This window comes from Gymnodraco acuticeps, unplaced genomic scaffold (assembly GCF_902827175.1).
Source record: "Gymnodraco acuticeps unplaced genomic scaffold, fGymAcu1.1, whole genome shotgun sequence".
In the NCBI taxonomy this organism is placed as follows: Eukaryota; Metazoa; Chordata; class Actinopteri; order Perciformes; family Bathydraconidae; genus Gymnodraco; species Gymnodraco acuticeps.
In genome coordinates, this window is record NW_022992193.1 from 799,871 (window position 1) to 815,831 (window position 15,961).

The 15,961-nt window shown below is 40.5% G+C and overlaps 2 protein-coding genes across 3 annotated transcripts in view; one reads left to right on the plus strand and one right to left on the minus strand.

The window, feature by feature from the left end:
- Positions 1-4,527: 4,527 nt before the first annotated feature.
- Positions 4,528-10,373, minus strand: LOC117539277 (nuclear receptor subfamily 4 group A member 2-like). Its single transcript, XM_034205314.1, has 8 exons — positions 10,245-10,373; positions 10,105-10,153; positions 9,070-9,905; positions 8,086-8,215; positions 7,843-8,000; positions 6,822-7,012; positions 5,951-6,129; positions 4,528-5,224 (listed from the first exon to the last, which is right to left on the minus strand). The coding sequence occupies exons 3-8, from the start codon at positions 9,898-9,900 to the stop codon at positions 4,983-4,985; spliced, it is 1,731 nt and encodes a 576-aa protein (XP_034061205.1). The 5' UTR covers positions 9,901-9,905; positions 10,105-10,153; positions 10,245-10,373; the 3' UTR covers positions 4,528-4,982.
- Positions 10,374-11,047: 674 nt separating this feature from the next.
- The window catches only part of gpd2 (glycerol-3-phosphate dehydrogenase 2 (mitochondrial)), a 31,880-nt gene continuing 26,966 nt past the window's right edge, over positions 11,048-15,961 (plus strand). The window contains exons 1-4 of one of the 2 annotated variants that reach the window (XM_034205517.1): positions 11,048-11,196; positions 13,152-13,258; positions 14,391-14,399; positions 15,731-15,902. In XM_034205517.1, the coding sequence (XP_034061408.1) occupies positions 13,157-13,258; positions 14,391-14,399; positions 15,731-15,902 (283 nt within the window). In that variant the 5' untranslated portion in view covers positions 11,048-11,196; positions 13,152-13,156. The remainder of the gene's footprint in view (positions 11,197-13,151; positions 13,259-14,390; positions 14,400-15,730; positions 15,903-15,961) is intronic. The other variant, XM_034205518.1, reaches the window with a different exon arrangement.

The following is a 15,961-nucleotide window of genomic DNA, read 5'->3' on the forward strand; positions in this document are numbered from 1 at the left end:
GTTCCCAAAGCCTTAAATCAAATAGCTCCTTTTCTGCCATCTGTCTCCAATCTCAGCTCATCAAAAGCATTGCGTTCCATGTAAAATAAAAACATGTATTCCTGAGTTAGTGTTCTTTTGAACTATAGTTGTATAGTGTTATGCTGTATGTGACCTTATCTGAAAACAGTTAGTTGTTTGACCTCTGTGATCAGTTGTCTCCTTTCCTGTAGTTGTGCTCTTAATGTTAAGTCTCCTGGCCAAACTGTGCATTGAATCAGTCGTGTCTGTTTGTCAATAGCCAAATTACTAGCCTTGGGTTAATATAAGTATTGTATTTTTTTATGATGCTTAATATGATGTGACTGAAAAGCACCAAGATATCAGAGATGAAGTTGACTGAAGCTGAAAAACAATCTTTAATGTTGTAACTCCCAGTCCTGTCAATATAGATGCATATGGGTGTGTGTTGATGCTCACTTAGCTGGACACTGGACAGTTGAGTAGAAAAAATGTTGGGGTTTAAATATTAAGTGTAGTAGAATAACTCCTGTCAGTGTGTGTGTGTGTGTGTGCGCGTGTGTATTATTGTTGTCAAGTGCAATGGTATCTCCAATCTTGATGATGTTCATTATTTGATATGATGGGAAAGTTGTACAGCTTATTGTAAAGAAACAAAAATGATATGAACGTTTTTCATATCATCTCAGAGGTGCAAGTTTGTCTTTGATAACAGAACATGTATATGTGTGTGTGACCATGTGCATGCCCTTGCCTTATTTGTTCCATGTGGATTAGCCATTGAAGTGCCAGTGTGCCGTTCTGCCATAGATTCTAACATGGGCTCAACAGAGCTTTGTGCATTTTTCTGTACTTACATTTGCTGTTTTGAGCACATACGTGTGTCCCAATAGTATGGCAAAATGTGTACCTGGTACACCCACAAAGTTGATACTAGATCTACTGTGCGGTTGCTATGGTAAAAAAAACAGCACTACGAATAAAAGTGCTACACATTGTTATTTTTCCTAAGTAACGTACCACTATAATGGTGTCAAAAAGAAGCAAGAATTCATTGTTTAGGGCTAATTGAGCAGTCTGGAATGATTTGGTACTATGTTGTTGCTCGAGAGCTAGCTAGCTAACGGCTAATAGTCACCCCATGGCATTTGACAATTTGGTGGAAATTCATGTTCACAGTGCGTGACATACAGTGTACAGACACAACGTTGGTGTGTGTTTGTTGACAGCATCAACAACAGGACTGAGGTGCCTTGAACAGAAAACCCAGAGAGGACAATGGAGACTCCAAGGCTTCTTGAACCCAGCTCTAATGTGACGCATGATCGCAAATCATTTCTGGTATTACTTAATAATTGTACAATTTCAATTTGGATTAGTCATTTTGTAACCCTGATTTATCTCTCTTAGCATGGCCATACTGCTCCCAAAGCGCACCTTATCATTTATTTGGCTTTCAGTCTTTGATCCTAGAATTCCTACAATATCTAGTCAACCAAATAATACATTATAATTCATGAACATTTTCAAATTATCATTTTGGATCACTTTTTATTTGATATGATGTTGCACAACCTATTCCTCAACCTTCTGATCTGACTAGATTAAAGTTATTTTTTAATGGAACATTTGAATTGTACAATATCAACAAAGTACAATTCTACGATATCATTGGTTCTCGTCAACTCTGCTGATCAATAGCAGCGCAGTCCAGTCTATTGATACCACCTGTCGTCATGGGCAACCTTACCAATGATTAGGTTTCTGGGTGGATATATTGAGAGGTGCTCTTATTTTCTTAACCACTTTCATTCAGCAATTACTTTTGATATGTTGTGGATATTTGTTATATGTATTATTATAATGGTATAAAACCTGTAATTTCAATGTGTGCAAAGAATAAACAAATGGTAAAAGCAAGCTCAGGTTTTTACTGTTCTTTTTAAATTGTAAAAAATAAACCAATTTTAAACATTTAACACAAATATATATTTTTATACACACAGATACATTTCTTTTAATACATTGAAATTGTTATATTTTGGTTTATTTTTTCATTCATGCTATGCTATGACTTTTTTTCACTAAAACTATTCAATTACATTTCAGGTTTTCTATAGACTTTTGAATGTCTTTAAAGTATCATTTTGCTTTTTATATATTTTTTGTGATGTACTATACTATGATTAAATTCATGATATTTTAACATTCTCATACCCTGAATTTTTGTGATATTTTCAACATGCTATAATAGGAATGTATCTATTATTTTGATCATATATTAATATATAATTTCGACATTTTAAACTGAATACCAGATTTTAATTAACTGTGTTTTTCCCTTAGCTGCGGCGCCCTCTGCTGTCCACTCCGAAGAACCCAGATCTGGAGCATCCGGCCCAGGAACACAGCAGTTAGTTTGATGCAGGGTTATCATAGTAGAGGTAAGACTACAATTGAAATAAGCAATGTAAAAATATTGCTATTAACCCGTGTGTTGTCTTCCTATCAACTGCAACTTGTTCTCTATAGATTACAGTATACATAATCACCCAAACATGTGTTGCACCTTTAAGCCAATTATTCTGATTTATTACCATATGTTTTACTCTTGTTTTTGGAAATGTATGGTCAATAGACCTTTACACAATATTAAACCTAATTTCTGAGTTAAAAAAGGCGAAAATCTTGACTCAACTGACATCTATCGAGACCCAACATTAATACGAGTGTTTTGGTTAATTCCCAGTAATCCCTGATGCAGGTACTGGAAGTCTATGCGGGGTAATATATATATTTATAATAATAAACTGAGATTGGTTAATGTCTAAAAGGACAATTATGTGATTTTTTTAAAGCAGAAAAGCATGCAAAATGTCAGCTGGACCAGACATATGGTCATAATATTTTAGAAAATACAGTGTCATGCAAAAGTATTGTTATTTGGTGCAATGACAAGAATAATAGCCTAAAGTCTTCTGGGTAATATCTACCAGCTTGGGTTCCTCTGGACAGTTTGCTCCAGGTCTTTCAGGTTGCTGAAGGAACAAAGCCATTAGAAATGAAAAAGTATGCATGTTTTTCTTATGAATGCATACATTTCCGGTTAATTTGAATAGAAGTAAATGTCATCCTTCACACACAAGTGAGCATGAGCTGCAGCTTGAGAGCTTCCGGGGGTCAAAGGGCACAGGAAGGACTTCCAGATCACACACTGCAGGCACTCTTTGACCTTCACTGTTTAAAATCAAGTATGTCTTTTGTCTTCTCTCAGGAGGAAAAACAAAAGGAATCCTGAGCAGGGAGGTGATGGAAAGGGCAGGTCACACACACGACAGACGGAAATATCACGTCTGGCCCCCGGCTCCTCTTCCTCCTCTTCCTCCTCACAGCTTAGAGCGACTTTGTGACGAATCAGGGGAACAAGATCAATCGACTGGAAATCTTCACCATGTGACTCCCTTTGAGGGGAGGAAACACTCCAAGGAGACTTATATGAAGTCATCAGCTGACTGAGGGAGGCCAATTGTGTCTGAATGATGCATAAATAACACTAAATTATATATTTAAAGGTCACCTATTATGCGACATCCACTTTTTTTCTACATCACCATCACCTCTGTGGAAATAGACTCTGAAAGTTTCAGGAACAAAGATTCTCTCTCTTTTTGTCCTGATCCATTTCTATAAAAACCTGTCTGAAAATGAGCTGATCAGATTTTGGCCACTATATGATGTCATAACGATGTTTTGTCTTGTGTAACCATTAGCCAATCAGCAACCAAGGTAACCCCCCCCCCCCCCCCTTATCACCTGAATCTCCTCCTAGAGCACCATTGAGTTCTTTGTAACCAAATCTCTCTCAGAGTGGCGTGGGGAGGGGCTCCTTATTTTCATCTAAAGTAACAGACAGAGAATCCGCACTTTGGAAACAGGGCTGGAACAGAGGGGATTATGGGATGCGGCAATGATCTGTTTGGTGTTTCAGCCAATCACAGACAGGTCTGTATATATCAGAGACCTATAATATATTGATGTAAAACAGTATAATAGGGGACCTTTAAGTTGTTTAGAGACGGTTTTGTATCTATTGAAAAGTCATGGTGATTTAAATCAAAGTAGTGTTTGCAGTATGGTTGTTAATAATCCTCTTCCTCCTTGTTTGTGCTGATTGACAGGTGTCCATTGAAACACAGCTGAAAGAGCTTCCTGTCCACACAAAGCCCGGGACTGACCCGGGTAAATGTCAGCACACCTTTCAGAAATGCCCTTTTTATTCCACCAGAGGAGGTTTGGAAAGGTGGGAGCCATTATTCCATCCCATAAAGTGGAGATTTCCGGGGTTCACCAATACCTCACTGCACTGAACCCATTAAAAACATCCATTTAAACATTGAAACTTGAGATTTGCAACATGAATATTGATGATAGTTAAAAATCTTGGAATTTGTTTTAAATAAAATTCAGAAATTAAGTTAGAAAAAGAACAGTCGAGCAGCTGCAGAAGTAATGATCATTTCTTTATTAAAACATGGACAATGACACTTTAATCTAAGAACACCAGACCATGATGGACTACTGAACATTACTGTTATTATATTAATCACTATATGACTAATATGTGATGAAAAACAATATTGGAAACACATTTCTTGTATAAAAACTGCCTCTTCATAAGAGTGTAAAACCTATAATACAATTACAGTCAATAGTGTTGGCCTGACAAGCAGTTAAAATCACATTGCAAAATAAGATGATAATTTAAATTACAGACTAAATTCATGTTTCCTTCATAATCCAAGGTAATTAAGTGTTGAAATAAATTAGTTTTCAGTCTCATTTTAACTGAAAAATGCAATTTAACAACTCAATATCAGATTTTAAAATGTCTTTTTATGTAGTGCACATATGTCAAACTGTTGGAATGAAATCCAAAGAAGTGAAAAAGGAGCAAACGTCCCCCTGTGTATTCTGTCGTGTCTCTAAAACGGCAACGTGTCCAGGAATAACTTGTCTATTATTGCAGGCGGCGGCACCAAATCCTCCAGCTTCAAATAGAAAATCCTCTGCAGGCCTTGGATGCACAGAGTGCGGAGTTCTCGCAGTTTTTCCAAAAGTCTGGACAAACGGTTGGAGCAGCAGTCTGAGTCTGCGTCCTGCAAACATTTGATGATTCTGTTCTGCAGCTCCTCCACCTTCTGAGGCTCCTTCAGCCCGTGCCGCTCTGCTGCCGAAAAACACAGGTCAGAAAAACAGACAGTGAACACAACTGAGCACAAGACAGTGACATCTTAATTATTTTCTCAAATGTTTGGAAGATCTTGCTAACTTTGGACGGCCTCATTTTTAAAGGCTTTATTGTGAAATAATTACATTCAACAGTTTATTTGTTACTTTTATTATTTCGTAGTTTGAGGACTATTTATTTTTCCACCTAATCATTTTGTTACAAAAGTCATTTTTTTTTTTTTACACTAAAGCCCTTTCACATCCTTACTCTCATATGTATTATTTTATTTTTTCAAATATGTACAATAGTTAAAGAAAAGATAACTAAGAAAAATTCTTTGCTGCAAAAATAAATAAATAATGTTTAATATCAGATACAAAATAGTGTATGACCTTTTTCCTCCACTTTAGACTGAATGTATTTTCCTACAATACAAATACAACTGTAACTAATGTTTGTTATAGTTTTCCAACTTTTAATGAAAACTATTTTTAAACAAATATGTCTAACAAAAGCCATATTTGCAGGAAGTAGGTCTAGTTTTTTGAATCTGTATATTCAGTTCTGGTTTATCCTACATGACGTCCAGGCCCTTAAACCTCTCTGCATCATCCAAATGAGAGAGATGAGTTTATGGTGATACCAGGTCCAACTTCTTACACATTTAAAGACTAATAACATGCGTAAGTGGGCAAACAAAAGTGCATTTTAGCATCTCACCGGTGACCAGAGTCAGGGTGCATAAGCAGGAGAATGTGGACATGTTCAGGTTCATCCTCTGGAGGTTAGAGGAGAATTCAACGATGCCGTCGATCCACTCCCCGAAACCCCTCAGGCACTGCAGCCGGTGCCACACGGAGCCGTCGCAGAACATCAGCTCCCCTTCCTCCGGGTTGGATCTGAACAGAGGTGGCAAAAGTACACACATCCTTTACTCAAGTAGAAGTACAAATGCTTGCGTTTAAAAATACTCTGGTAAAAGTAGAAGTACTGATTAAACTTTTTTACTCAAGTAAAAGTAAAGAGGCTTCGAAATGTACTTCAGTAAAAAGTACCCATAGCTAGCAGCTGTTTTAAAGAGTACCTGACCTCCCTTTATATCAATAGAACAATAATGTCATTGTTAGCTAATGAATGTTTCCATGCTGAACAACGGCAACATGACAACGTTTTCATTGGTCCCTCTTCTTTAGAGAAGACCAGGAAATGATGGATACACGGATCGTGTTCAAATCAATAGGCACGCAATGACTCTAAAGAATAATGATCACGCCACCAAACACACATTCAGACTAAAGGAACCAGCCTATTTGGAAAATGTAAGAAGTAGAAAGTACAGGTATTTGTGTTCAACATGTAAGAAGTAGAAAGTACAGGTATTTGTGTTCAACATGTAAGAAGTAGAAAGTACAGGTATTTGTGTTCAAAAAAGTAAAAGGTCGTCAGAAAATAAGTAGTGGAGTAAAGTACTGATACCAGAAACATGTGCTTAAGTACAGTAACAAAGTATTTGTACTCCACTACTTCCCACCTCTGGATCTGAAACAGGAAAACAACTCCTTAAGGCCCCATACACATGCCTTCTCTTTACCTGTATGACAGTCGTAACACAAAGAGCTCCAGGAAAGCGGAGTAGAACAGGAGGTCTTGGTCGTGTTTGGGAAGGGAGGTGAAGCCCGGGATCTTCTGCGCCCAACCTCGAATCACATCCATGGATCGGGTCAGCAGGTCATAAAACTGCCGCACATGCTGAGCGTCCTCTCCTGGTGGACTCTCCTTGAACTGTGGGAAAGGTCACATCAGTCACGGCTCTAATATAGAACGGCAAATTCAAAACCTATTTTTGAATATGGCCTTTAGTTTGGGTTAACTTTCAATTGTCACTCATTGTCCATGTTTGACTGTATTTTTTCTGTTCTGCTTTTATTTTACATTTTGAATTTTCTTTTTTAAATGTAACCTTTTTTAATTTCTTGACAGCTTTACTTCAAGGGAATTTCATTAGGATCACTGTTGATGTTTTGTCTTGTTCTGTATTTATTTTAATATTGTTGTTGTGTTTTCTTCTTGTTCTGTAAAGCACTTTGGGATGCTTTATGCATGAAAGGTGCTATACAAATAAAGTTTATTATTAATATTATTATTATTGATATGCGGTTTTGTGGGCATTTAACACCTCGCTTATTGGTATAAAATCAGTGGTGGTTCTAGACCAATTTGACTGGGGGGGCCCGGCTGGGGCCAGTTATTTCACGAGAGGGGCACAATATAATCGGGTTAAAAAGACAAAGACAGTATAAAGTAATTGTGTAAAATAAATATAAAATTCAGTAATTGGTATTTGTTTTTGTAAAGTCATTTGTTTTAGTAAATTTAAGTGACAATTTCATAAAAAACATAAACAGTATTTGCTTTTATATAAGGTAACAGTTTCATCTCCACTGTACATCCGGGTCTCTGATTTGATTTAGTTCCAAGAAATCGTAATATTGTAACCTTTTTTTTGGAGGGGGGCCACAGGGGGGTACCTGGTCAGTGTTACGGGGGCACTGGCCCCTGTTGGCCCCCCCCCCCAGAACCGCCCCTGATAAAGTAATGAAAGTATGCTTTACTTTGAAGTATTCAAGGCGAGAAGGTGGAGGGTTGGACTCCACATGTGCCCTGATGAGGCTGCTCAGGAGGGTGCTGACAGGCGGAGACGACTCAGGAACCGTTTTGGGTTTAGACGGCAGGCGACCCCTGCGACCTTTCAGACCGTCTGTCCTCACCACTGCAGAGCATGAAGAGAAAACTTCTCAGTTACATTTGAAACACCATTATGGAATATCTAACGTTTTTTTTAATTGGGCTTATACCTTCTTTGACCATCCCCACGACGAGGCACTTCTGGAAGCGACAGTATTGACATCGGTTCCTCCTGCGTTTGTCCACAAGGCAGCTTTTAGCAGCCAAACACACATACTTGGCTTTTTTTTGTACGGTCCGCTGCATGAAGAAAGAAACTGGTGATATTATGCATAAATACCTACACTTCATTCCCATCCACTCGTTTTCTCTGAACCTCTTTTTTAAGGGTGATTTGGCTAAGATCCATTCATTTTAATGACTCCAAAAGACCTTAGTTCAGAAGATCTGCAAATGCAAGATGAAGTCACACAGAAGCAGTTTCGAACTTGTTCTTTGCTGCTGGCATCGGACAGGCTTTAATCACAATATCTGTAGAACTAATGGTGTCCTCAAAAGGTTTATAAGGCAACAAAGGAGGCTTTCTACATGCCTGTGCGAGATGATGATAATCTGGTGGCACGTGGAATATTTCTGTAAGGGTCTTACATGATTCACATTTTCCAGGAGCTTCCCTAAAGGCTAAAGTGAAAACCTTAAATGATCCTTTAAAATTAACAGCATGCGCTCTTGCTCCTGTGGGCCATTTGAGGCAGTTTAAGGCATTCAGCAGGCGGACAGGGCAGTCTGGGTAAATACAGGGTCGTGGCCAGTCATAATTTGGAGAATCGCCCCGGGAATCTCCTTCAGAGAGGGGAAGGGGACGTTTTTTATTCATGGCACGTTGGTGGCCACTTTCATGCAGGACATTTGCCCCTTTAACGCGTACGTGTGTCAAGAGATCAAAACGTGCATTTCAATCAGGAAGTGCAATTTAGGAGGTCAACCAGGAGTCCCAGTGGGAATTTAAGCGTATATCACTAGGGGACATTCAGGCAGAAATAATACAATTTTGTGTGTGCATTCGTTGCAGAATACTAAATGTGAGATGCCTGCAAAATATCCAAGTTGAAATAGTTTTTCAGCATTAAAATGAAGTTGCGTTGTGAACAAACCTTGAAGAAACCCTTGCAGCCTTCGCAGGTGCGCACTCCGTAGTGCTGGCAGGCTGCGTTATCCCCGCACACCGCACACAGCCCCTCCGTGCTCAGCTCCCCTCGGCTGGGAGAACAAGGGCTCTGATAATCCATAAAATGGTGGCTGTGCGCAAACTGCAGCGGGTGAGGAAATCCCAATCCGGGCTGCTTTCCGTGGGCACTAATAGAGCCCAGAATCCCGGGGCTGTCCAGAGGCTGGTGCGCCCCGGGTGCGTCCAAGTTCATGGACACGTGGAGAGACCCGTCAAATTTCATTTGGCATGTTGGCAAGCTTTGATTTCCGTGTTGCGCGTGTTTAAGGGAAAACAGCGAGAATCTGGAAAGTGTGTTTTTCCGGTGCGCCGCCGCCGCCAAATAGTCTTGTCTAAAACTGTACAGAGATCCGGAGTCCTCCCATATCTGTCCCGGTTGGTGTTGGAAGTTGGATGTCATGGGTGTACGCGGCGAAGGAGGCCGGTAATAATAAACCGATCCCGGGGAGGAGAGCAGATCTTCGGACTGCAGGTGGTTCTGCTGATAGCGCGGACACCCGTGCGCATCCTCCACTTTTACGCACGGATGCTCTCCCTGAAGTGGCATTTGGAAGAGGCACGGGGGCTTTACGTCGTACCCGGTATCCCCCAAAGGGCCAAAAGTGGGACCCGACGTTGCAGCTGATATTTCACAGTTGGTAAGGTCCATGCTGAACTTGACAAACTCCGGGGTGAGGAAGTCGCAGCTGCCGGAGCTCTGTGAGGCTGGGCTGGCTCCTTGTGGAGAGGAGCCGCACTGGGTCTGAACGCACGGCATGGCCCCTGCAAGCATGGGCAAATACATTCAGTCTAAAGTGGAGGAAAAAGTTCATACACTATTTTGTTTCTGATATTTTTTTGTTATTGCCAAAGTCCAATGAAAATAAATTACGCGCCAGTAAGGAATACATTTTCAAAATGTTGACCTTTAAGACACATATGTTGCAGTATAAACAACAGCATTAATACAAGTCTTTATTACCTTAGATTATTACTTATTCTCCAGATTATGTTATTGTCCACTTTTTCCCCTTAAAAAAAAAAAAAACATGTGAGCATTTCATGAAAGCTTTAAACTGACAAGCATCATTTATCTGAGAGAAAAAGAAGAACATGCAATACCTCAGAGCTCCATGCAGTTCAGGACAGTGAGAAGTAACTCCATCTCTGCTGTGGTGCTGTGAGGATCAGTATAAAGTCCACTCTGTCTGGAGACAAATGGAAATGAATGGTCACTTCTCCCACTCAGACTGGCTGGCAGTGGCACCGTCAATGTGCTTTTGTTTACGTGGTGCGCACGCTTTCGCCAAACCCTATTACGCACGAGCCACAGGGGTGGGGTAGGGTCTGGAGTGTGGACAGAGAATGTGGTTCATGTCATTAGGACATAATGCTTGCACTTTGATAATTTCCAAGGATAATTTTTTACATATTTAACCTGATAAAAAAATATGTAAAATGCTAAATTAGTATAATAATCATCAGATTATTTTAATCTAAAATTGAGGAGCATCATTTTACAGCTCAAAACAAGCATGTTTACATGAGACATACTTCTTAAAATGTCAGCCTATATTTATGTTGTGGGCTTTAATTTTTATTCTAAGCCTCCTGTCCTGAAGACAGTAAAATCGACAGCTGGTGGCACTTCTCTCCTTCTTTATTATTATCGAGGAGGAGGAGGAGGAGGAGGAGGAGGAGGAGGAGGAGGAGGAGGAGGAGGAGGAGGAGGAGGAGGAGGAGGAGGAGGAGGAGGAGGAGGAGGAGGAGGAGGAGGAGGAGAGGAGGGGGGAGGAGGAGGAGGAGGAGGAGGAGGAGGAGGAGGAGGAGGAGGAGGAGGAGGAGGAGGAGGACTACTTTACGTCAACGGACTGGCCCCGCCTCCACTAGAACGCCATTGAACGAGCGTAGCTGAGCGCCGCGTTCTGATTGGCTCTCCGCTACGTCGCTCCGGGCTTCGCTACTTCCTGGTTGTAGCTGTCAAACACTACGCTCTGGATAACAACCGATGTCCTCAGTCGCCGCCCTGCATCGCCCCAAGCGAGTTTCAATCGGCCACAAATCAAGAAATCCTGTAAGTGGGAATGTGTGTTGTATCATGGAGTGTTTCTGGACTTTTTAAAATATGTATGACGAATTTCTAACCCTGTGTTTTGTTGGCGTAGAGCCAAAAAGCAGCGCATCATCTGGTGGTTTGCTAGTGAGTGTATGACTATGAAGACCTAAGTACTCCTCATCTGGTGTTAAAGCTAAAGACACGCTATGTATTTCTGTCAATTTCGATTATTGTAAACCCTTTTTCCCCCCTCCCTTCCTGTTTGTGTTATTAACAGGTATTCTGGATTAATATACCTGTTAATACGCTTATTCGTGCCTGTTAGGACGATTGCTTTTACTTCAAAGATCAGACATGTATCTAAGATATCGGAACTATAACAGCAAACCTGCCATCATAAATCAATACCCCCCCCCCCCCACACACACACACCTGCTGTGTGTGGTGTATAAATACTACCCAGGGGATTTCCATTTCCTTCTAGAAATAGGCTACAAAGGCCTTTTTAAAAATAGTGGAAAATGTCAATGGACCTCGCCTGACCAGCCCACATTACACAGGAAGCCCCCCCCCCCCCTCTCTGTTGACTCATTATGAGTACAGGCTGATGCAAGTGGATGAGCAGTTTATTTTCTGGTTATGTCACACACTCATGCCTCCAGCGTTTCCCATGGCATGTGGCTCAAACTGCTATACCTGGTCCAAAAGGTCATTATTGTCATGTTCTCCAGTAATGAGCAGCCTGCGTGTGCATGTGGTGTGCTATAAAGATGCTTTTAATTACATGGGTTTGGTTAAAAAGAACACAATCACAGTGAGGGCTGTAGTTATATGTTATGCTTGTATTACTTTTGGTATCTATATAGCAGGTAATGATAGAGGCTAATTTGCCTGAAGCAAGGTCCTTCTAACCAGTGATGCATTCCATGATCTTAATGTGCATTTCTCTTCCTGTAAATGAGACTTATTTCAGAGCTGTTATTGACTTACAACACTTGTAATAGGTCAGTTGTTACACCAAACTAATTCATGACATTTGTGCCATCTGTGTTTTATTCAAATGCATTGGAATCTGCTGCAGCCTTTTACTCAGTGTGTTGGGAATGCAAATGCTTTGTGTGGCTGAGATGGTATCATGTTCGGCTGGTTTAAAGGTGGAAACGGTATCCTGACTTGTACTCAAATACACATACTCATTTAAATGTCCATTTGAAAGCCTCAGAGCTTCCTTTCTTGTCGTGTTTCCTCTCGTGTATTTCCGTCACATCCACATATCTGAATTTGATGTCCCCTGATATATTAACTTTTAGCTACTAGATTTAAGTAACTAATATTTCGCCTACATGCACAGACTTACAGTATAAGATGGCATGACATGAGGTTATACTGCATAGTCCTACAAAGAAGTAGCTGCTAACAATCCTCTTCATTGTTGAGTAATCTGTCAACGTGTGGGCTTTCCAAATGTCAAAAATAAGCGAAAGACATTCCAAATGTGTTTTTTATTAAGCAAAATGATTGAGAAAGGAAGGGAACACTTGATCATTATTGATTATGTAATGGCTAATTATGACACAATTAAAGTCTTTTTTGCAAGCACAAAGGATGTCCTTTCCAGCTTCCCAAATGTGTTAATTTTCTGCATTTAATTAATTTGGTATTTGGGCTGTTCTCAGGACAAAACTAGAGTTGACAGTTATTAACTTTTTTCCAGATTTTTTTACACCAAACTATGAATTGGGGGAATAAGTTGCTTATTATTCTATATTTGAATGCGGCTCTAGACCAATTTGGTATCCTATTATGGAAACTAGCTCAGAGTTAAAAAGGTTTCTTCTAATTTAGTGCACAAGTAGACAGCACTCCTCTGCCTCTCCACGCCTTCTTCACAGGTGTTTTGGATCCTCCCCCCCCCCACCGTACATAAACAGTGTCTCCCGGCCCTAACTCCTCACTGCACTTTCCTCCCGCAGGAGCCATGGCGTTCAGGAAGGCTCTGAAACACACGGCGATGGTCGGCGGGGGGGCGGTCGCCACCGTTTTCGGCCTCTCGCAGCTCATCGAGTACAGAAAGACGCAGGTAAGCTCCAGAGAAATGCACCTAACATATTTCATTCTGTCGGTTATTATATGCTGCATCACATGCTCTTCCATCCTGTCAAGTTTGAAGTCAAACTTTGAACTGTTTTGTGCATGACAACAGTACAGTATTGTCAATATTTTGGCTTGAAACAAGTTGCCCCAGCAGGGAGAGTGCGGCCGTCTGGGCATGTCCTATCTGGATGTGGAATGTGCACGCTGTCATTTTTAACTAAGTATTTTTTTATGATTTGTTGCATCAGGAAGCATCAAAAGCATGGCGGCACTGGATCCTGAACGGCTTACAAAAAGATCATATTTTCATTGTGGGAAAAACCACCTCATGTGTAACATGTGTTTTATTATTTTATTGTTTGCTCTATGATTCCCAATCAGGTGTGGTCTGTTTGACTGTTTGCCTCTGAAGCCATGCCAAGACTGGTTTTCAGGTGTAGACACTACAATGGCTGAATGAACTACCCTAAGGCTTACTTAGAAGAAAATCAGAAGCACAAATTCACCTTAAGTCATTATAATCAAGATATTTTCATAAATACTGTATATGTTAAAGAAAAACTTTAGCCCATAATGGCCAGTAAAAAAGCTCAGTGTTAAGGTTAAACACACAATACATAGTGTGTTATTTACTTAGCTTTGAGGTGCTAGTCGGCCGTTCTTGTTACGTGAGATTTGATTTAATTCATTCGATATGTTGTACGTTTGGGGGTTTAACACTTAATTCTCAAACTTGTATTCTTATAAGCCAATTGGCTGCTTGCCGGTATAGAAAGGACAACATTTGAGAAAAAAAAAAGCTCTCACAGTTTCCTGTCTGGTGACCATGGAAGCACTGCTGTCCTTGAAAGACACAAGTTTTGTCCTAATGTCAAGGAGCCTGGAAACTCGAGACGTCATCGTTAACACATACTACACATTGCATAACGGCTCTATTGGGGCCGGACAAGCAGCTGTGTTTCCCGTGACCTCTGACCTCACGCTGGCCTATTTCAGGTGCCATCTCCTCACGACCACATACCTGACTTTATATGACTGTGCAAACCCTAATGTGAACTTTGTTTTGTGTCCTGTTGCGATAATGTCTCCTCTTGCCCATCGTCGTCCTCTCCACCAAGCATGGATTGGTAAGCAAGAAGTCGACCCTGATGAAATACAATTATTTTCACACTAGTTTGTAATCATGCATGCCTTTCTAATCCCAGTAATTGCACCGCTGATGAGATGAATGTCCGTCTTGTCTCCTGTTGCAAGGGCATATGGCTTGGAGAAGTTTTCAACGCAGCGGCCGATTGGCTATTAGCATGGACCTTGCTGTGCCACTCACTGACTTAGCTTGATTACAGGGGGCACGCTGGCACTTAATTCTGTGGCTTTGTTTGTCTGTATTCATCTTCAAAAATAGACAATGATTATATCATCGCCTCGCTCGCGGTCGCAGAGCTAAATTACAAACGCCTTTCCACTATTTGCAAGTCAAATGCCCCGCTTGCTTCAAAGCAGCTTGATGCAATCATTTAGCTTCAACCGCTAAATAGAGACATGAATGAATATTTCATTAGACCCCACACACACGAGGGGAGCTGTGTTTTTTTCTCTTTTATCGGTTTTGCTTTTAATTCATTATTTTGTTAATCAAACGATGAAAAAGAATGATTTTAAAGGATTGTGATTTTGTGTGTTTTGCACTGTTGATCTGCATGTTGCACGCAGTTAGTAACGCTCAGCAAACTTGCTACTAATAACTAATAACAAGAATATGTTTTATGATTATTTTAGCAACACTTTACTTGGAAACTGAAGGTGAAATGAGACGTTATGAGTGATTTCTAACCTCACTTCCATAACACTGCATATTTGTACTACACAATAATTTGTTACAAGTAGTCTTGCATCCAAACCAAGTAAAAGTACGCAACTATGATCTGCAAAAAGGGTCAAAAGTATACATTTTCGAGCAGTTGCAGCATTACATATTCTAGTATTAACTATTCAAAATACTGCTTGGTAGTTAAAAGTACACAAAGGCATCATGGTCTATTCATGCAAAATAACAAATATAATTGTCTTCCAATTCAGAGTTTTCTTTTTAAATGAAAGTAATATTATGAAAAATATTCATCAGTCAGGCTGTAATAAACTTTTAACAATAATCACTGTAATAAAGACACTTCTAGGCTTCCGTACACATGTTACATTACAGTACAGCTATCTAATGACACAGTCAAATCCATAATGTATTCAAATAATTGCAAGTCATCAAGCATTATATCACATGTCATTTTATGAGGTGTTTTAATGCATGAGCACATTACACTGGCATGTTTATGTCTCATTATGCACCTCAAGGAAAGTGTTGCTATATATGACAATTTAGCATAGTTCCAATAGCAATTAACATAGTGTTTTTGCACGATTTAGGGAATCATGAATGTGTGTGTGTGTGTGTCACTCCCAGGCTCGGTTAGCCCACGTGGCAGCAGAGGCGGAGCTGAGGGTCCCCTTCGCCGACGAGTTCCCCTCCCGGCAGGCGCAGCTGGCGGCGCTGCAGAACACCGAGGAGTTTGACGTCCTGGTGGTCGGGGGAGGGGCCACGGGGGCCGGATGTGCCTTAGACGCTGTCACACGCAGTAAGCCCCTTCCTCACTTTCCTGCGATGTAACAGGTTTCAAGCTCAAGTCACCATTAA